Here is a 22,709-nt window from a genome sequence, read left to right on the forward strand (position 1 = left end):
ACGGCGACGAACACGTGTAAAATATGTTGCAGAAGGAAATGGTAAATGGAGCTATTAAGTGATGTCAATGAAACGTAAGAACAATTCGTGTTTATACAAAACGATTAAAAATGGCTCACCTGTTAAATATTTCCTCTTTATTCGCTATTTTGGAGTGATTTTAAAATACATTTCTTAATGGGTTTTTCAATGAAGAGTATTTAATCTTTTAAGTATCTCAAATATTACTAGGTCTATAGATATTCTTTTTATTCTTTATTGTAACGAATTTTATACGAATGTGGTAAAAACAAATTAAGTTAATAAAGTTAATAGTTGAGACTTAAAATGTCTTTGAGTATTCAAACTCTAATTTCCATAAGTTATTTTATAACAAATTAGTGTCATTCATTTTAATTTAAACAATTGATTCTAAATAATATTTTGTTCTTGGGCAGTGGCTATTGTTTGCCAGTTTTCATTTAAATTAATAGATATCCAAATACAATATATTATTAAAAATGTTTTGTAATAGTATTTTATAAAAGGTATATATATACATTTATTTTGGAAATACTAAATGAACAAATACAATCGTATATCTAATTACAGAACATAAATTATACCGTAAATTTATGGAAGATTCGTGAATCCTCTTGGATTTCAAACTTTCTAAATAGGTATGTTGATTAAAAATAAGGTACAGATTTTGAAAAAAAGATGATAATTAGACAACATTAAATAAAATGGACGATTTCACTACTAAGCTCTTTATTGTTGGATTTAACAAAGTAATATAATGTTATTTATAAATATTAGTACTTGGATCTATTTGCAAGTGTAAAAATCTTTGTGCGTAGTGCACACGTCGCAACGAACGTAACAACACCAGAGAACCCGGCAGCGACAAGAGCTCTTGACCACCTTCACTTGCACATTGTAGCCTCGGCCACAGCACATAATTTCGCAGTTCACTCCTTTGACGCAGGACCTCCCGCTGGTCCCTGGTCCGTAAAGACCCGCTTCGCAAAAATCGGGTGACGCTTCCAAATATAACATCGAAGTCCTTCGTTTTCCTCTTCGATTCTCTTTCCTCTTCATTTTCGGCAATCCTTCAATCGCATTCTCGGACTGCCGTTGACGTTCCCTTTCCAATCGCAATTTGCCATTTTGCTTTTTCCTATAAAAAAAAACAGTATCTTATCAGAGCTCACTGGAATGTGACAAAATTGTGCAAAAAAATAAATTAGAAATAAATGGGAGCAACGTATGGCGTTTTCTGATATGTGGGTTACTCTACACTCGCGACTTTTATTCCAAAACGTTCCTGATTACCTTTTATGGTCGCAAACCAAAATCAAATATGCGTTCTACCGTTACAATATTTAATAAAAATTACTGTCCTATTAATAATAATAAATAATTATAAGAAACACATTGTGAAACCGAACAAAATTAATAATGAGACGTAAAAACGGTTTAAATTCACAGTATGAATTTAGCGTAATATTATGTTTGTCAACCATATAACAATTGACCTATTTCTTATCAAATAAATGTTCATGTATACCACTATAAATAATAGTATAAATATGGCGTTCTATTGTGTCTCTCCAGCTAACAATTAATTATGCAAATTTTATCGTTAATAAAACTTTTATTATATTGTACATCTTGATTATTATGTTGGAACACAACACTTAAAATTCTCGTTTTCGAGAAATAGTTCGTTCTGAATATTCCCGAAGAACAGTTCCTCCGAAACATTGAATTTTAAAATAAATTTAAATTAAGAATTCTATACCGTTTTTTACATCTCATTATTAATTTTTTTTTCGTTTCACAATGTGATTCTTTTTATTCTTTATTATTTTTATTGGTGAATTAGAAGGGCTGTGCGATTAGTGGTTTTAGGCAATCGAGTTGTTATCGAGTATCAAATTTTTTTCATCGAGTAATATTGAAGTCGAGTCGAGTAATCAAGTACTTGATTAAGCGGAAAATTTCCCTTATTCGAGTCGAGTAACTAAAAAAAAACCTCGAGTAATATTTTAACGAGTCGGGTTATCGAGTACTTTATAAGGAGAATATTATTCAAGTAATTATGAAATTAAAAAGGAGTATTAAGTAACTTTCAATACTAAAAATATCCCGTTAATTTAAATGAACCACATTTTTCCACAACGTTGTAGCTACCGTTTATTGCCCCCCAAAAAGTTATAAAAACCCCTCTTTGCAGTGGCGGCTTAAGAAGGCTGGGTCCCCGGGGCGGTGGCAGTGTTTTGCGACACCACCCAGGACCGTGTAGAAGTTTTCACGGGTCCGTCTTCTTCAAGTTTAATCGTTCTGATTTGCACCCCCCCCCCTTCGAGCTTCTTCCATGGCACCCCTGGTTACCCTGGTACGCGGGATGGACCCCCCCCCTCACCCCCCCCTTACGCCGCCACTGCCTCTTTGGACTTTGAAGCAACGAGGATAGAAAAAAATAATTTCGACGAGTTTAGAGAGCAGCTTTTTCGAGTAATCAGGTACCCGAATTTGCAATTTTTTGGTACTCTGTAATCGACGAATATTCTCCAAATACTTATTCGAGGTCGAGTTCGAGTACTCGATGATGTTCGAGAACTCGAACAGCCCTACGAATTAGACGTTGTATTTACCGTAAATGTCTTTTCAGTTTTGACAGATCAGACACAGTGTGTCGTTTGGAAGATCCATTCTCGAAGACTTCGTTCTTGTGGAACCTTCCGGCGTGATTGGCCACTTTGATCTGAACAGCTTGCTCGTACTTCACTTTCAAATTTGCTCCCGTCACTGCGAAGTTGGCCAACTGCTTCCAACATGTCCGCACTGAACAAGAACCGGATATCCCGTGGCATTTGCAAACTTTTGCCACTCCTTGCCGGAGAACCTGTAATCGTAATATCGAGACATTACGCACTAATCTTAAGAATTTATCTACATCGATATTTTCCAATATTTTTGGAAAAAAGTTAAAACCGAATTATACTAAAGTGACTGTCCCGTATTCTAACATTTGAAGTACTTAAATTTTCAAAAGATAAGTACAAACTGTTCTTGAAGGCTAATGCAATTAAATTTCTGAAATAGATAAGGATTTCGCTGATAGCATTTTCGATGCAATTATTGGTGTAAGTGTAAAAATTAGGAAACAAAGTTTTCGCCCAATGAAATTTCAGGTAAAATAATAAAAAAATATAGACGGACTTGAGGGGGACACCTATCCCAGTACCTGGATAGATGCTTATCACGCTGAAAGGGATAGTTAGACCTCACACGTTGGACTCTAGCTACCGTGCGCGTGTGTGTCGCAATTTAAGTTAATCGCGTCTGCTTGTACCACGCGCGATTTATTCTCCCTTCGATACATTAGAAACTTCGAAAAACACTTCCAAATTCCTGGCCCAGGTTTTCGGCATGATCGCCTAAGAATCATACTGGAAACGTACTATAATCATCTATATCGACAATATTTATAGAGTAGGTGTAATTTTTGAGGAGAGGAAAAAATTATTGGCACAAGTTGAAACCGCTGAAAATTATTTTAGTTACCCGGTCCGAAACAATTAAAAACTCTCCGTAATAGTATTTAGTTTTTTAAATGGTAGCGACTCTAATTATAGGGAATATAACGCCTGGTGTTTCCGTCACAATCCAAAGGGTTCCAAGAAAACGAGAACCACCGTTGCTCTAAAGGTAACAATGAACAAAGGTTGAAGAGGTAAAAAAGACCAACAACGTTTGGGGTAACTAAAATATATATATTTATTAAGTTAAACCGATACGCGGTACTTCGCCCGATAGGCCTTGAAGGCGAAGGTACAAGTTAAGACTAACTAACTATCGGTTTAACTTAATAAATAAATATATTTGAGTTTCCCCAAACGTTGTTGGTCTTTTTTACCGTGTTCAAAGGGTTCCAATATTGTCCGCTCCCTCCTATTTCTGCTTAGTGGTTTGTTGCTAAGGAACGCTTCGGTGATTATATTCCCTTTAAGGCCCGATTTTATTGGTACATTTTTTATGGTGACCAAGATCAATAACTTGGCAACGGTGCTTTTGACGCTTTCGTTGGCCAATTGTGCCAAAAATAGAATTTCCGTGATAAATTGTCCTTCCTCGAGTTAGAAAAAATAATATCTGATCGGGATGTGAAACAAAAGTGTATTCGATCTCGTCGATCTTGTTTCCGGATCTAAGGGCTGGCTGACTCGGGTACGGCAGAGTGTAGATAACATGACGTATCGGTATCAGCCGCGGAGGACTCTATTAGGATTCAACCGGTACTATAAATCCTGTCTGGGCGCTGCGAGGGGCGCATTGATTTCTTTGTAGGAAACTTTGTCCCGCGGAGGTAGCTAGATTTACGACTTCTCGGGACTCTATCTCGACTGAGCCCGGCTCAAACTAAATAAACTCCGAGTAATAAACAACAAGTTTGTGTTTACCACTGTAGCGAGTGACTGTGTCTAGTCCTCTTATTATTCCGCTCTTTTCCTCGAATTAGAGGTCATATTGATACCTTATCTTCAAGTCGAATTGATTGGGATAAACTCTTTTATTACCTATTGGGGAAAAATTGAGACGTTAAAGAACTTAACGAAAACGTGCCGCGAATTTAAAATATCCCCCGTCAGTTGGACATTCATTTCGTTTCACGGCCGACTCGACTGCCATTTGCTCTTCATTTACCGTTATATATACTCGCTAAAACGATTATTGGTGAGCTTCTTTCTAATATCACTTGGTTATTTCAAAAACGTTTTCTTTATATTGACAATTTCAAACGAAAGATGGCGTTCTATTTATACGAAACGAATAGCAGGGTGAGAAATGAGGGTTTTTTTTAAACGGGACCTGACGTGGCCAGTAGAGCCTAGGTAGTTTAATTAAAAAACTGGCCACTGGCCACTTACCTTTTTAACCTTCAAAATCAGGCTTTCATAATTTATGGTCAAATTATCTATTCTTGAATTGTACTATAGACCCGACCCGAACAAGCCTACTGAGAGAGAGACTGTTTATATTTCTTTTGGCTAACTGCTAAATTCGCTTCTAGAAGCAAAGACCAAAGAATTTTAGATATTAATATAGTATTTTTTTAATGAACTAAAATCTTGAAGCGAAAAAAACTTTGAATTACACCCCAAGCATTTAATTTTTAAACTGGCCCAGCTAATTTTTAAACTGGCGATTGGCCTGTGATAGTGCCTTATTTCTCACACTGACCAATAGAGCTTTAAAAAGCTTTCTGCTATAGTGGCGAACTGTCACTAGCTGGCGGCATATTATACTAGTACCAGAAGTATATAATATATATCATACGAGAGAAGTATACATTCCACTATCCCACTAATATTATTTGCCTGAAACATGTACTTGCGCAGGCTCCAGAGATAATTTTTCAAAATACTTTTCGGAATAAATATAGTACAAAGCTATAAGTACGTCATAAACTAACTTTCTAAAGCTAATGTATCGAGGAAAAATTAAATATTCCTACGGTGTGTAAATTGTAACATTTGACAACGTTAGACGAACGTGGTAAATTTTGGGCCTTGATTCGGTGTATTCATCCGCTATTTGGAAGAAATTTTTTTTCCCGTAACAGACTTTCCTAAAAAAAACGTTGAAAAATAATGAAAGCCAAACGCGCAATCTAATGTCAATTGATCTCATTGTGAAATAAGAATATCTGATTCAATATAAAGGGGATGACGAAAACTTTATTTACATCCGCTGAAGCGCGAATTTAAGATACGGATTGCTTTGCTGGAGAGGGTCCCAAGTATGAAAAATAATACGCCCATTTTAGTGATTTGAATTATTACGCAAACAATCCGATTTTCATTTCAACTCGTACGAAAAAACATTTGTATACCGGTTCCATTAGCCGTTGAAAACAGTACATCTTGCGGAAAGATTCTTGACTCGGAGTAAGATGACCCTATAACTGACACGAGGTCAAAAGGATCTCTCGAAGTGTACATTCTCTCCGCGGTCGACTAAATCTTGAAAACGGGAACGCTTGTATATATCCTCTTTAAGAAATCGAACCAAGTATTCGTTGTTGATCTACGTCTTCATTTTTGCTCGGACGAATAAGATAAACTATAGTATACGGTTCGCCATTCCGTTCTATCGTATAGATTCTTGGCTGTTCTTTGTTTGAACTCTTAGCAATATTGAGAATCGCAGCGTGGGATACCTTCCTTAATGTTTGATTTTCGCGAAGAAAAGTGTTCGAGTCGCAGTCTGCTCACTTGGATTATTTGTTTTCGCTCTTTCGAAGGACGATCTTCGCGGCGTTGTTTTTCGGTAGATTTAAACGGCGGATGATTCGAAAGCGACTGCTATTGAAAGATCGTTTGTTATAAACACTGGGTATCTACAGGATCTAAGCGGTGTTTATACGGAGTTATACCCGCGCGAAAGTTTAGTCTCGTTTTAAATCTATCGCTTACCCGACGCAACCGCTATATACTACGGATTAAAAGCTTTATTTCGGTTCGTAGTAGGTTTTGCTCGCTCGAATGATGGTAGTTTACCGTGGTAAAAATAAGTTTGGGTACCTAAGCGTCGTCTACCCACCCGCAATATCCGCCTGTTTATAATACAACGACTTTATCTACGTCAAATCTATGACAAATCGAAGCTTCGTTCGCTCGTTCGGAGCGCGGCTCGCAGCAAAATTAAAAGTTAAGATACGAATTATAAAACTTAATCGCTTGAAATATTTCATATCGAAAACTTTCGCTATTTTGCCAGCATCTCGGACGAAAAGACAAATCTTTTCAAAGTATAAGATGAAAATCCGGATTACGGCGACGGCTTCGCGGAGACAAGCGGCTTACGCGGCTAAATTTTGGTTTTAGAAAATGAAACTCTCGGTTAAAGCGGCGCGCGATCTGTCAGAATTATCTTTCTCTTTTTTCGGCGACCATCGCGACGTCATTAAATCCTGTTATCGGCTTCGAATTTAACTGGTTTCGTTGAATGCGCGGTATTAGGGCTCTCCCGGGTTCGTGTTCGCTTCAAAGCGGATTTATCGCGGACTCTAAAAGCGAGCAAAAAATGCGCCACCTATCAATCCATCATGCTAATCACCAAGTTCTACAAAACAATACCAAACCGTTCGTTATTGCTTTTTTCACCCGGATTATCGTGATTTCGGTATTTAAATTTTTCTATACAGATTTTTAGATTTACTCCTAGTTTTTTTATTTGTTATAAAGAAAAAATATATAAATCTTTATATAACCAAAAATTGTACGAAAAATAATAATAAAAATATATATCGATTTTCCTAACGGGGCAACCAGGGCCAGATTACTCATAAGGCACAGTGCCTTTGGTCTACGAACACAAATATCCGACCTGACGGCAACTGCCTAAATTTCCCTCCATTGGTTTTCATTAGGTACGTATTCAGCTTGTTGCCAAATTTTATAACGCGTTGGGTTATGCCTTTACCAAAATTGAAAAAAAAAAAGCAAATGACGCGTATACAATGTGTGATTTTGTTTTATAGCAAATGTCGAACGTAATCGTCCAAGGAGCGCTTTTCTTCGTAATTATGGCTTCGACTATAACAAATTCCCTTCTCTCGATGTACGCTTAAAGTGACCGCCGTAGCTGGAAGGCAATCCAGTGGGCTAATCGCGGACGGCCAAATACTTTTAAAAAGGAACAGCCACAATGAGAGTCTTTAACTTGACACGCAGCCGTTTGATGGCGTTTTCAGCTTGTCCGAAGGTGATAGACTCATCGCCAGCTTCGCCAAATAACAGAAGGTTTGGTCCCGTTTCCTAGTTTGAAAAACTGCGAGGTGTTCAACGCCAATTATTCTCTCAAAAAGAACACGAAAATTACACTCGAATGGCCGTGCCTTAATCTTCCGACTCGTCGAAGTCGAAGTCGTAAAAATCATAATTATAGCTCATATTGCGCTCTTTGTATTCCGCAAGAGAAAGTTTAGCTTCTTGCAGCGCGCGCTGTTCACATTTTTTTCTTCCACTGGGAAGTTTGTCAAATAAGAAACGAAGAACTCTATAATATCATGATGTAATAATTTTCTTTAAATAAAACGTTTCGGGCAACGTGAATGAGCTATTAAAGGAGGTGGTCTTTTCAGTTTTTAGAAGGGACATGGACAAATGTGTCTCGCGGCTTTTATGATTTATTAATCCTTCAAAATATTTGCTCTCAGGGCCGTGGAGATACGTTTCTTGGCCCAGGGGCTATTTATGCAAACGCGGGCCCTTCTGATTGAAATTTTCAAGGGGGGAGGGGGTGGCACTGACAAAGAACACGGTGTTGGGCCTATAATAAACATGCCAGGCCCCCTTGGATTTTAGCCTTTGCTCTACTTTTGAATCTCTGAACCTTGATTTGTTAAGTGGTTGATGTAGTAGAAAAATGTTAGATATTTTATTGGCTCGTTCTTCGAAATTGCGCAATGGTTTTAAATTTTAAGTATAAAGTTGCGAATAGTAGACAAACCTGAAGGCCCACTTCGGAATTATGTCTTTCTATTCTAGCGGTCAGATCTCTTCCTTTTCCCGACCTACTTCCGATCAGTCGGCGACAGCCCAAGAGGAAGCGTCGCACGAATCGGACTCCGTACTTGACGTTGTCTCCGCAGCCACCCCAGCGCCACGTCTTCCTCGTCTCGTCGGCTTCCTGCGAGAAGTCGTCGCAAGTGCAATAGGCCAAGCTGCCGCTGCTGCAACCTCTGGCTACTGTGTGCGCCAATGACGAGGAAGCTATTGAGTACAGAAATGCCGTTTCCTTGAAAGCTACGAGGAAGAGAGAGTTTAAGGAAAATTTTCTTTATTGAATAGATTTTGAACAAAGTTCCTATTCTAACAATAATTAGATTCCTCTTGATATAGGTTTGAGATGGTGGCCATTCTGGAGGGAGAATGGATAAAAGGAGAGGAGACGTGCTGTAAGACGCTTTGAACAATAAAACCGTTTCTCGTTTACCAGATTAGTCTGGCTAGCCAAAAAATGGCCGCAACAATTCATACGCGAGTCAGCTAGGTTCAGCTAAAGTTGTTTTTCATTTTGCCAAAATTGCTAGTGTCAACTTTGTTAGGCCTATAACTCAATATTTCCGCGTCGACGTTAGCAAACGTGGCGTTTTCGCCTTTTGAAAAGCAACCTTATTTCTGGCACCGATTTAAACCCAAGCGGAAAAGGACCATATTGGGTAATTCCATGCCAAATCACCCGTTTTCGGAAAAATTTTCCCACGGCACCATGTGCGATTTCGACGTTACTTTACACCTTAGTAATATAGATAGTTTTAGTGGGAAATACAAATTTTAAGCCCAAAATTCAACGTAGTTTTTAAAATATGATTTTTTGAAAAAATGATGTCTAGGGTGTACATTTTCGAAATGCCGAAAATCTTGGTATGTGCGTACGAATAACTCAAAACGTATTCAAGATAGACCCACGAAACTTTTTATACTATAAATATAGGTAACAGTGAGTAACTAGGAAGTTCTTTTCCGAAATATGTAAATAAGGTTTTTAATAAAAAATATTTGAAAATGGCGATTTTAACTGAAATTTCGTTTTTTGAGGTATACTAAAGATGATGCTGTCGCCAAGATATTAAATCAGAGATAAATATGAGAGTTGATATTATGTTAAATGGACCCAATGAACACGAAAATAGCGCTGAAAGAAATCTCAGGAATTTAGTTTTTGAGTTATAGCTACGTGAACCGACCTATTTTTTTGAAAAACTACCAAACATGGTAGTGATTGCGGCAAAATTACGGTACGTAGGGAGTTGAAAATCAAAAAAAGATTGCCACCGCTAAAAAGCTAAGATTTTAAGCTACAAAATACGTAAAGAAAAAAGTTGTTTATGGGAGACCTAAATAACCAAAATCAAGATTTAATTTTAAGTTATTTCAACTTGCTACGTAAGTTCCAAAACTTCGCACACGTGTCGCGGCAAACTGTAACGTTTGTTTCTAGTTTCTACCCTTAGATATTCCTTTTTTACGGATTATGTCGTGGGCTTATCAGATTATAAACAGATAAACTAAAGATTTGGTCTGCTACAAACTTCCAAAATATCGTCTAGTCACAGTATACAGGGTGATAACTTAAAAACGATACAGAGCCAATTACTCAAAATGTGTTTTATGTAAGAATTGGAAATTTGCAGATTACATAGAGGGTGCAGGGGGACAAATGACAATGGAAATTTCAATGACCTTGAACCAGGTCTTCAAGGTCATTCAAATTTTATCTCTAGAATCGTTAGGATTAAAAGAATGGTTCCAATTAGAAATGTGTTCTACGTTTATTTTTAAGTCTAAACAGCTTTGACCCGATCTAATTTGACTTTTGGGAAGCCGAGAAATGTTAGACCAAAAACCATAAGGTCGTGTGTGGTATTCTAATCAAGACACGACCTTTAAGGGCTTATAAATCGAAAACTACCAGATATAATGAATCAAAATTGTCGTGAAACTCTAAACTGAGTTCGTAAATTGTAACTTGTGATGACCTTGAAACATTAGTTCAAGGGTCCATTTAACATAATATCAACTCTCATATTTATCTCCGATTTAATACCTTGGCGACAACATCATCTTTAGTATACCTCAAAAAACGAAATTTCAGTTAAAATCGCCATTTTCAAATATTTTTTATTAAAAACTTAATTTATATATTTCGGAAAAAAACTTTCTAGTTACTCACTGTTATCTATATTTATAGTATAAAAAGTTTCGTGGGTCTATCTTGAATACGTTTTGAGTTATTCGTACGCACATACCAAGATTTTCGGCATTTCGAAAATGTACACCCTAGACATCATTTTTAAAAAAAAATCATATTTTAAAAACTACGTTGAATTTTGGGGGAAAATTTGTATTTCCCACTAAAACTATCTATATTACTAACGTGTAAAGTAACGTCGAAATCGCGCATGGTGCCGTGGGAAAATTTTTCCGAAAACGGGTGATTTGGCATGGAATTACCTATAAGAGTTGCTTAATTCTGCGCATTAATACTGACTAGCGTAATGCTGAATCGGTTTTATTGAAGCGTCCAATTTAACGCTTCAAGGTGGTGTCTTTTTCGGCACCTGACGTGCCGTGATGATGTGAAAGCCACAGATTATCCCGCTAGGGCGCTCTCATTGACGTCATCACGCTGCTTTACGCACAAAAATACACGGTGGTTAGCTTTTTTGTCAGCGTCCGTTTTCTAGCTGGTATCGCGGAAACGGGTTAAGGCTAGTTCCCACTTGGCGAATTTTCGCACAACGAAAAGAGACGCGTTTTTTCCGGTCGCTGGGGAAGCGGTTCTCACTTTAGCGCGATAATTTAAAAACGCTGAAAACAACTCGTGCGGGTTTTTAGTAATGTTTTAGGCCTAACATAATGAACCAAATGGATGTTCCTGTTGATAATTTCAATAAATAAACGATTCTATTCGTGAGATAATTACCTAGTTACTTCAGTATATTGGTCAAGTTGGCTGAGCCGCTTTTCTAAAGACCTAGGCTTAATAAGTGACGGACGGGAGGGGAATAGATCGAGGGAACGCGTTTTCTGATTGGCTGAAGCGTTTTATCGCCAAGGTGTGGACGTCAAAAAATAGAACATTCGCTAGATACCGTGGAGACGCGACTTTAGCGACGAATTTGAAAAAAAAAACGTAAATTTTATTCACGAGCGTCAATTTTCAGCGCGAAAATTGTTTTTTTCGGGAAGTGGGAACTAGGCTATAAAGTTGTGATACAACACGACTCCTTACTTATTATCCACGCGATACCTCGTGACTAACCTCCTTTCAGAAGCTGTAAACGTGAACTTTCGATACTGCAATTCCACCTTTCATGCTCGAGTTGTTTGCGGCACCAGATGATCCCGAGGCGCAACGCTTCGACCAGAGTGTCGGACATGGCTTTGTCTCGGCGACAGAGCCTCCTGAGTCTCCTATTCCGAATATGAAGAACTTCGCACAAAGACAGATTCGACATATTCTTCGTTGCCGGCAGAAATATTAAAGCTTCCGGAATTGGAAGATTAGAAGTTAACCTGGAATATGATAAATGTAATAGTTTAAAACTAGCCCCAAAAGCTTTGTCTAATCTAGTCATTACAGTTGATATCTTTACCGATATTTCGCTTAGAAGGTTAATTCTTGCGAATAATATTATTTTGTGCCAATTTTGAGGTTACAGCGTAAAGGGAACAATAATTAACGTTACAGGGATGGTTTGTTGAAGAATCGGTATAAATGAAAACGGTATAAAATCTGGCAACCTTGTATAAAATAAACGTCTTCATTGGCCACCTGGTAAAACGTTCGGGGAAAAAACATACTCTAAATCTGTTTAATCCAGGAATGAAAGGTTTCTACATATCTGAAGTTTTATGAAGTCGGTACGCTTGCCCAACTTATTGAGTCTCATGAAAGTGCATTCATGAGCAATTCGGTAGGAGGCCAAGTGGAAGCGTAACCGAAGTTAGCCTTGAATATAAAATCAAGAGGGCTACGTGTCTTCATAATATGACCTACTGTTAGATCTGGTTGAATCTAGTGCCTATACCGAAAGGTTTTCATTTACCCGGAGGCATCATTTTTTAATTTACTTTTAAATTATTAACCAGCAATAATAATCAAAAGCACCAATTATTAATTAATAATAAAAATAAATAGTAACATCTGTAAGATAATTAAGTCCTTTAAAAGAAGATGAACACGGATGAACTTCTTCCTTTAAAGTACTTAATTAAAAATACGGTTAACGTATGCAAGCGTTTTTCTTGCATTATAAAAATGTCCTTATCTGTTTTAAGGTGTTCTTGAATGAGGTTGAACAACCTCTAATTAAATTTCCTTTTGTTTCATTTAAATATTTACTCGCGATCAAAAAAAGTGTTTAGTTTAGCAGAGATACGATAATAAAATGCGATTTAATTAGCGTGTGGGATTATTTCTCAAACCGCTAAATCACGATCCACGTCGTAATACTTTGATGGAGAGAGCTCTAATTTAATCACTTTCTGGACGCAACTAATATTTGTCGTTAGTTCCCCAACCGGTAATTAAAATACGAAGAAACCAATTACGACTTTTAAAAACCCCGTATTATCCATTATTGGCAAAGAATGGCCGATGCCGCGGTCCACCATCTACCATCTACCATCTACCATCCCCCCAAGAGCAAGAGTGAGGGCTGGTACGAGGGCCACCTACACTGTGCCCATGGCACTTCTCGTTGGGTGTTCTAAACGTCTTATTTTATGTAAGCTGCCGGAATAGTAATTTATTACCGAAGTGAGACGAGTAAAAAAATGTTTCGGTTAATTTTGTAAATTAAAAACAGTGCCGGAATAAAAATTAACCGTCTGAATGTGGCCACGCCCCTGACCCTTAAGGGCTAATCAAAGTCTGGAACGTGGAAGCTTAGATTTCGCCGTGTTTCGCGTTTTCGTATTTTCGGTAGACCTTATTCAGACGTGGGTAATCCTTTTAAAAGGTAGCGTTTTCGTATTTGGTTTTGAGAGGGAAGGCCCAGTCATGAATAATCCGAGCAAAAAAGCCAAGAACCTAAAGACGTCACCGAGAACCTACGAGTGAGGAAACGTTGCTTAAACGCGGAAAAGATTAAATTCTTAACGGTCGTCTATGTCATGGATTTCTATTGTTGTCGAATTTCTTTTACCACTCTGCGAGCGCTTTAAATTCTGTCACTCTCAAAACCCTCTTTTTACGAAACCTAAATTATGAATACGAAATGTAATCAGAGAGCTTAAAATGAATAATAATATTAACAGGATTTTTTAACCAACCATAAATTTTAATAGATAGCATTGTATTAATTGTTTTAGCATTGTACTAATTTTATTTATAGAACTGGTCTAATGATTTTTGCATTGTACTAATTTTATTTATAGCATTGGTCTAATGATTTTAGCATTGAACTAATATTTTTAGTAGTGCTCCGCAGATCCGGCTCCGGCTTCGGCTTTTTAGGAAGCCAAGCTTTGGCTCCGGCTCCGGCTCCGACACATCGGATGTGTCGGAGCCGGAGCCAAAACTCGGCTCCCTAAAAACGGAGCCGGAGCCGGAGCCGGAGCCGGAGCCGGAGCCAAACCTCGGCTCCCTAAAAAGCCGAAGCCGGAGCCGGATGCAAATTCCTAGAGCCGGCGCCGGAGCTGACTCCGATTGCACTAATTACTGTTTTAAGCGCATGTATATATTAAGATAACACTAATATTTCTGTGAATGAATTCACGATTGTGTTTCAAAAGCTAATCAAAGCGTTAAATAAACTTCACAACATCATCATTCATCAATACTAATAAAAATATTTTATTTTATTTTTACACAAGATAGATAACAAAGTTACCAGTGGAGTGTACCACTACTACTGCTAGGACTTAAATAATTAGTATTTACCAAGTTATCAGTGGAGTGTACCACTCCTACTGCTAGGACTCGTAAATTCATAACAAAAAAGGGAGCGTCCATTAATTACGTGAGGCGATTTTGGTGATTTTTTTACCCCCCCCCCCCTCTCCCATTGGTGAGATATCGTGAGATTAGGCTCGAACCCCTCCCTCCCCCTAATAGCACGTGAGATTTTTCAAAGTGTGTATTTTTAGTGTAAATACGTTAATCTGTGTTTGATTGCGTTGGACTTATTTTAAAAAAATCGTAATTTGCTTAATTATTTATATTTAAGACAAGTTAAGACTAATTTTAGACAGAACGTAGTCTAGAATCACAGTGAGAAAATCGAACAATAACATACTTAAATTTTAAGTATTAAGGAACTACTAAAATTCGTAAATGAATAATCATTCTAATTCAGTTCACGGGGACTCATGTGTGGTCTCAAGAGTGACTACTGGAACCACATGTCCATGTGATTTTCAGTAAAATCATCTCCTCCTTCAACCTCGCTCTGATTTAGCCACTTAAAACCGTTGTCGCTTGCACACAGAAGCTCAGTAACTCGGCGTGCCACAATTCGTGAAGATCACACTTTGCACGCTGGTGCAGGTGGTGCTCTGTGGACCGCACGCCGGTGCTCTGCAGCTCTTGTAACGGATGATAAGTAGATACCTCATGTACTGCAGCATCTATTTTTCAGATCACCACGTACACTTGGGCAATAGAGGTCACAGGGCATGCTGATGAAGGTGTGTAAGGGTTGAATTACTTAATTTAACCCAGTTTATCGCAATTTTACACTTTTTCTTGCGGAAAAAAATTACATGATATTTGCCGAACCCTCCCCCCCTCTCCTCCACGTGAGATAGGATGAGATTCAGCTCGATCCCCTCCCTCCCCTAAACGCCCTACGTAATTTATGGACGCTCCCAAAGCTTAGACATAAAATTACCATAAAAGTATTGGAGCCGGCTCCTGGAGCTGGTTTGAAACACTTGGAGCCGGAGCCGCGGCTCCAGATCCGAGTCCGGTCTTCACCGGAGCCGACTGGAGCCGATAGGGTTTAAGTTGGGGCCGGAGCTGGATTGTAGCCGGAGTTGGAGCCGGAGCCATGCGGAGCACTAATTTTTAGTATTGGACTAGTCTTATTCGTAGCACTGAAGTTATTTTATTGATATCTTTCGTCTAATCTTATTGGTACATGTAGCACTGAAATTATTTTATTGATAGCTTCGGTTTAATCTTATTGGTAGCACTGGAGTTACTTTATTGATAGCTTTGGTCTATTCTTATTGGTAGCACTGGAGTTATTTTATTGATAGATTTGGTCTAATCTTATTGGTAGCACTGAAATTATTTTATTGATAGATTTGGTCTAATCTTATTGGTAGCACTGGAGTTATTTTATTGATAGCTTTGGCCTAATCATTTTGATAGCATTGAACTAATTTTATTGATAGCATTGTATTAATTGTTTTGGCATTGTACTCATATTATTTATAGCATTGATCTAATGATTTTAGCACTGCACTAATCGTTTCAGCATTGAACTAATCTTATTTTTATCATTGGACTAATTTTATTAAAAGCATTGGACTAATCTTATTTTTAGGATTACCGTAATTTAGTTGATACTACTGAACTAATCTAATTGGCATCATTACAGTTATTGTTTGGATAGCATTGGACTAATCTTATTGGTAGCATTACAGTAATTTTTGATAGCATTGAACGAATCTTATAGGAAGCATTGAACTAATTTTATTGATACCATTGGATTATATAAATGTTAATTGAATCACAATTATTTATTTGCTAGTAAATTAGATTAATAAACATGAAACTAATTTCACTGCACCGTATCAAAACAAGTTGTTTTTTTTCGGTGAGATTTTTACTGTTATAGTTTTAAAAGCATTGAATCAATTTTCGTTAGATTAAAATAAACGAAAGACAGTCCTTATCTTTAAAAATCCAATGGTTTGTCAAATTTTTTCAACTTGTACGGCATTGAACGTGAAATAATCCATTGAATAAAATCGACTTTCAAATTGAATTTTTCGGGCGTGTTTAAATGTTCCAAAGTGTCAGAAAAACAATAAAACGTCTTGAAAATTCTATTCAGCCAAGCAAGAAATTATAGTTCAAGAAGCTGCCTCCAGGCTATTTTCCAAACTACAAATCATTAACGAAGTTAAAAGAATCTTTATCTTTTTTTTAATTTTTCTTCTTCTCTTCCATCAGCGGTGCGCGAGTCTCGCCTGTCACCCGGGGGTTGTTCTTCATGATGTCTTCTTTAGTTGATAATAGCCAACGGAGTGGAATAACATGACGGTACGCATGCCCCATGGGACAGTAATTGATAATGCATTAATATCGTTTAATTTTTGCTCCTACTAAATACGATAATGAATGGAACTGTATTATATAGAAAAGAACATAACGCATTTGATGGTGTTGAATTTTTGTTTTTCTAAAATTACAGACAAATATTTGATTTGGGTTAATTTGATTTAGACTGGATACCGCCTTTACGAAGCGATTGTTCCATTGATACCCTCTTAATTCGTGTGAAGCGCCAAATGTCAGGATTCGTAAGGCGTGCTAAAACGGATTTTACAAAGAAAACCAGCAATTTTGTTTCGCGTTGAAATATACCTCGAGTGAAACTATTGCAATGATCGATATGTCGTTTGTTGTTGTTGTTGTCGTTCACAATTACAACACCGTTAATAGTTATCTATGAGAAACCAAGTTCCATCGGTTAAAGGCTCGAAGTTTATTAGAACTATAGTAACAACTATCGCAACTGAAGACATGTTTTTGTTTCGGAAAATTATTGGCTTTAATTTTAGTTAAATTGATCTTGCAGATCTCGACTATAGAAAGTTTTTAGGAAATTTATCTGGTTGCTATTCGCAAATTATAATAAATCTGTGAGTCAACTCTAAAGCTAGTTTTCCCCCTCCTCACTTTATCAAACAATTTTAATTGTCTATAATTCTGTAGTCGAAATGGTGGTCAGGAAAATGAGATTTGCAGAACGAACAATCCTACTAGAACATGTATTCAAGAGTCACTAAAATCGTGAGGTGATATTCATTTAGGACTAGTTAGCGGCAATTGTTTTTTATACACCCCTCCCACACTTTAGCTGCACATTTAAGCACTCACTCCGTGAAACTGCACTAAGAAGGTTTATTTGTAAGGGCCCCTTTTAGCTATAGGCTATATAGGTATTTTTCGCCGTCCTATCCCAGGTCCGTTCGTAACGAAATAGGGTTAAGTGCTCTGTCTTGTTCTCATAAGTGTTATTTCCGGTTTCCTAATTTATGAATAGGTCACAAACTATTCGCATTTGATCTGCTTAAGTCTTGAAGAAGAATATTTGGCATTTGATATATCGAAGAACTGTAAACAATGCATCAATCTATAGGTTATTTTAAGCCCTCCCATTCGTTGTAGCAATTTGCGCCCTCGGGTCCGCAAACAATTGGGCATTTGATATCTCTCAAGCCCTTAGAGCACCAAAACTAAATGGTACATGAATCGATTGTCAATATTGCGGCCGCAAAGTACTGGCTTTGGAAATATCCGAACACATTCAATGTGAAACGAATATTATGGCTGGTCTGGCTTGTTCTATTCAATTTAGATCCTTCGATACGATATACGGTATCTTCGTGCCTGTTTTTGTGTCAAAAATTACATGTTGGCGTTCCAATAAGATCCTATCTTATTGATCAGAGGCATATCGACATCAATGTTACCTTTGTATAATAAAGTGGTAGACACGTATCTTTAATAAACATCCGTGGAACTTCATTAACTGGTCATGATGGTGTTAATCGTCTTCAGTTGTTTTAGCAGCTCTATTTTAAAATAATATCACCCAAAAAACCAGAGCTATCTCCCAACTTATACGAGCTATACACATTCTAGGCATAAGTCAGCCCCGGACTAAAGACATTAAAAGTCTCAAGATAACTTGGGCCTCAGGTGTTGCCTAGCTGATTATTTTTTATTTATTTATTTATATCTAAACCGGTTTAAACTGCACCATTTGAAGTTTTGCACCATATGGTGCTGAGGTTAACGGTAATAGTAAGTGTAAAGAGCTGTTGGCTCGCGTGACTTAAAGGGCTTTCCACCACCCTCCTACGCAGATTAACCCGGCCACCGGTAATTGGCTTCACAAGTCACTATATGGCTTAGGCCTGTGTGGTTGCTTAGCTGGTTCATAGTAAATCTGTCAATAAGAATAAATGTATATTTCTACCCTTACGCCGTTGATTTAAGAAAATATAAAACGTCACGAATTATTGCGTAAGTTTTAAACCATTTTATTTAAAAAATAAAAATGTCGACTAGTTTCGGCATTGTTAGTGCCATCATCAAGACTAAAATATCGTGTCATCTCTGCAGGGTATAGTGATATATTTCTCCCATTAAACATCTTTAAAATGTAAACAAGGAATTTATGAAATACTATGTAAAGAATGTAATCAATCATATATCGGACAAACCAAAAGAAATTTAAAAAAACGGTTAGATGAGCATAAATAGATCAGAATGGTAAAAAAAACTAAACGTGCAATAGATTTTGAGAATTATGAAATTATTGCCCAGCCTAAAACATATGCTCAAAGAAATACAAGTTAAAGTATTGAAATTTGTAAAAAACAACTCATGAATTTTGACGAAGGTCCATATTCGAATTTTACTTGGAAAAATTTATTTTTAAATGTTTAAAGAAAATGATATATCAATATACCCTGCAGAGATGTTTATATAAACGATGTAAGAGTGATACAATATTTTAGTCTTGATGATGGCACTAACAATGCCGAAACTAGTCGACATTATTATATTTTAAATAAAATGGTTTTATCTTGCGCAATAATTCGTGATGTTTTATATTTTCTTAAATCTGTCAATGTAAAATGTCTGTGGTGCCCGCTTCCCTTGTTGCCCTAGCACGTGCTTATTTTGCCTAATGGTTAATCCAGCCCTGGTATAGGCTAATACCTTTTCTCAATTATTGGCTCTTAATAAATGAATAGCATTTTTATATTAAATTCGCTTTATAGGCTCAAAGTTAAATAAAAACAAGTAGCTCACAGAACAAATAATAACATGTTGATTTACGTAGAAAAAATTTTATGTTTTCTGTCCATTGCTAAGTCTTTGGTCACATTGAAAAGCATGATTACCATTCTCTTTTAATCGTAAAAGCGGATATTATTCTGAATGAAGACATCACTGAGGTACTTTAAACTTGAAATTCAAAATCAAAAATGTATTTAATCAAATAATTTTATTTACCGTACATTAAAATCACTAGAAATAAAGTTAATTATAAACCACTTTAAATGTTTAAAATGTTTATCAAACATTTTACTCTGTAAAAGTAGTGTTCTCATAATATTTTAATAGATATTTTAAACATTTTACGATGCAAAAGTGATCTCTAACTGGATTTCTAGCAATATTTTTTGTAGTATCTATATTCAATTTTATATATAAATTAAAATCAGTGATTCCTTTTGCCAAAGCCCGTGGAAAAATCATAGCCTTTGGTAGTGTTAACAGGTAACAGTGACTTCGGGTATTAGTTAAGTTTATTGATAAATCATTTTTTAAATTTGCCTCATCTTAACATTCTAACCGGTAGGTCTTAAGAATGATAATGTGCTTAAATATTAAATAAGGAATACAAAGTAATTAATTTCTCTTGAAACCTGAAAACATCTGCAGATTTTGGGAAATGTTATTTATTTAAAAATTAAATTTATTTAGATAAACTTAATCTTGTTATAGCTTATTTCTAAATCAACTACGGGAAATTTGCAACAATATTAATGAACTTTGGTATTATTTAATAATTAAATTTTATTTAGAAATTTTAAAACAAATAAAATAAAACGTTAATGAATCTAAATTAATCGAGTTTGAAAATGAAATTAATCTGAAAACTTAACGCCTATTAAATTAAAATTATATTAAATATCTAAAAAAATGGTTTATAAGTAAAATTATAAAGCTGTTATAATTTAATCGAAATCTTTATGGCCATTAGATTTAAATTAATTTAATTTATAAAACGATATTATAAATTAAATTATAATTAAATTATAACAAAATTATGACATTTTAAGTTTTCCTTAAAATGTTTTAATAGTTACTTACAAGTTAGTGACCAACGTGCGGCAATCGAATGTAAAATTTGGAATTATATACAGAAATATAGACATAACTCACTTATTTTAATTAAAATTAATAGAGACACTTGTACATAAAATAAATTAAAAACGACAACCTCCACTTCTTGTACAATGATGATGTTCCCGAAGGGGTAATGAAACTAGTCGTCGTTTTTATAAATAAAAACTTTTATTGTACAAGAAGTGGAGGTTGTCGTTTTTAATTTATAACCAACCTAATTAATTTTATATAACTATTGATTTCAAATAATTTTCAAGATTTCACCGTGTATTTTTATATTTACGGAATTTCATTATTACATCTAGTGAATGAATTTCTTATCGGATTCTCCTTCACCAATTACATAAATATAAAAATAACGTTCGTCAAGTCGACAATAATTGAAGTATAAATTAAGAGACAACTAAAACGGGGACTTACCCGAAAAAGGCTTGCACTTTAATCTCGAGTAAACAGAAATTTGCCGCCACTAAAATCCACCAATACCATTTATTCATTGTTGTGACGTTTGCGAAAAAGAGTATAATTTAAAATTTCCTTAATTTCGCAACTCGGTGAAACGAACTTTATTTAAGATGAGGGGGGATTCGAAGACATCGGGTTGGTAATTAAAAATATACATGATTAATGACGTAATTGGGACGACGGGTCAGACGTTTTGACCCGCTCCGACCGCGCTGCAGTTGGACCAAAAAGACAGTTCGAGCTTTGCAAAATAGAAATCTTGGGAAAATATAATCTCTTTTAATGTTGCGTTTAAAGATTACCCCAGTCTATTCTAATATCAGTTCTGGTTCCCCCCGTTTTTCTTTTATATACCTAGCCAATAGCGTAAAGTCAGGGAGGAGCTACTTGTCGTCTTCAGTTCTGAAAAATGTTGCCTATTCGATACGCTGGAAGACCTCGCTTCCTGTTGTCTTCTCTTTTGCCCGATGCCTTGATTTACAAATATCTTACGCCAAACGGTCGAACTTTTACGATTTTTTATTAAATTCAATATACTATCATATTATAAATATGTACAATAATTTGGTTTAACTACGTATATTTTTTAGCTTTGTACTTTTACAAATTCACCGAGGTGATTTATATATTTTTGATAAAAATGCCCAAAATTAAATTTAATTATTTTTGTTGTTGCTTTAATTTAAGACGCACGATTTATATATAAATGTAAAATTAAATCAACTATATTGTCGTTTTTAAGATATAAGCATTTAACACACAATTTATAAATTTCCAGTTTTTGGGGGGAAAAATTTACTATCAAAATTAATTTTGTAAAAAGTAATTTTAATACAAAAATACCAATTATAGTTGAAAAACGTTTTAATTCTTCATATAACACAATATATAGCTATCGAAACGCGTCATATTTTAAACTTTGGCCTCATCGTTTTGCAAATGTTTATGGGATTTATAAACCTCACGTGAATTCAACCTCACAAGTAAATTAATTACGAACATACTTCATACTTTTAGCAGCGATAAAAATAAACTGAAAATTTTAGTTTTAATTTCAGTTTAGTTTGGTTGAGCAATTTTTTCAGTACCTCTACTATTTAATTTTTGCACTGTAAAATTAGAGAAGCTGCGAAATTAATATATTTAAGATAACTAAGATTTAAAAAATAAGGGACTCTTGTCCTTTACGTCTGCAAAATCTGGGGTACGAGCAAATTTCAGCGTTTTTTTTTTCGTCCGTGGGGTTGGCTACGGAGGATGAGAGTTGAATATAAGATATCCGTTTAAAGGTTCTTCTTTTTTCAATTTCTCGAACGGGGGAACGTTTTAGCATCCGTGTGTAACGAAAGGTGCTATTGCCGCCTCTGGCTACCGTAATAGGTGGTCCAGAAAGAGGCTATATAGAAATTTGGCAGGGGTACAGCCTGCCCTCCTCTCGCCAAAGTCAGAGACATACGGGCGAAATAACTTCCCATCTCTGGCGCGGAGATGCCAAAAATAATATCGACATCCGAAGGAAATAGGTTTGACCCTTAGATCTCTCTCCTCCAGACCGGTCCGACAAACTTTTTCAATTC

At 36.1% G+C, this 22,709-nt stretch overlaps 1 protein-coding gene across 1 annotated transcript; it reads right to left on the reverse strand.

The window, feature by feature from the left end:
• Positions 1–718: 718 nt before the first annotated feature.
• Positions 719–21,163, reverse strand: LOC149947941 (protein Wnt-9b-like). Its single transcript, XM_090172585.1, has 5 exons — positions 21,088–21,163; positions 11,821–12,074; positions 8,503–8,798; positions 2,640–2,890; positions 719–1,159 (listed from the first exon to the last, which is right to left on the reverse strand). Exons 2-5 carry the CDS (start codon positions 12,014–12,016, stop codon positions 808–810), a joined length of 1,095 nt encoding a protein of 364 aa, XP_090028711.1. The 5' UTR covers positions 12,017–12,074; positions 21,088–21,163; the 3' UTR covers positions 719–807.
• Positions 21,164–22,709: the final 1,546 nt, after the last annotated feature.

This window comes from Leiobunum rupestre, chromosome 4 (assembly GCF_980474605.1).
Source record: "Leiobunum rupestre chromosome 4, qqLeiRupe1.1.hap1, whole genome shotgun sequence".
In the NCBI taxonomy this organism is placed as follows: Eukaryota; Metazoa; Arthropoda; class Arachnida; order Opiliones; family Sclerosomatidae; genus Leiobunum; species Leiobunum rupestre.

Coding starts and splice junctions, on each gene's coding strand:
- LOC149947941 (XM_090172585.1), bottom strand. CDS start 12,016: ATGTCGAATCTGTCTTTGTGCGAAGTTCTTCATATTCGGAATAGGAGA. Junction 8,799..11,820: donor TTTACAGCTTCTGAAAGGAG/GTTAGTCACGAG, acceptor TCTTCCTCGTAG/CTTTCAAGGAAACGGCATTT. Junction 2,891..8,502: donor ATTCCGAAGTGGGCCTTCAG/GTTTGTCTACTA, acceptor TTACGATTACAG/GTTCTCCGGCAAGGAGTGGC.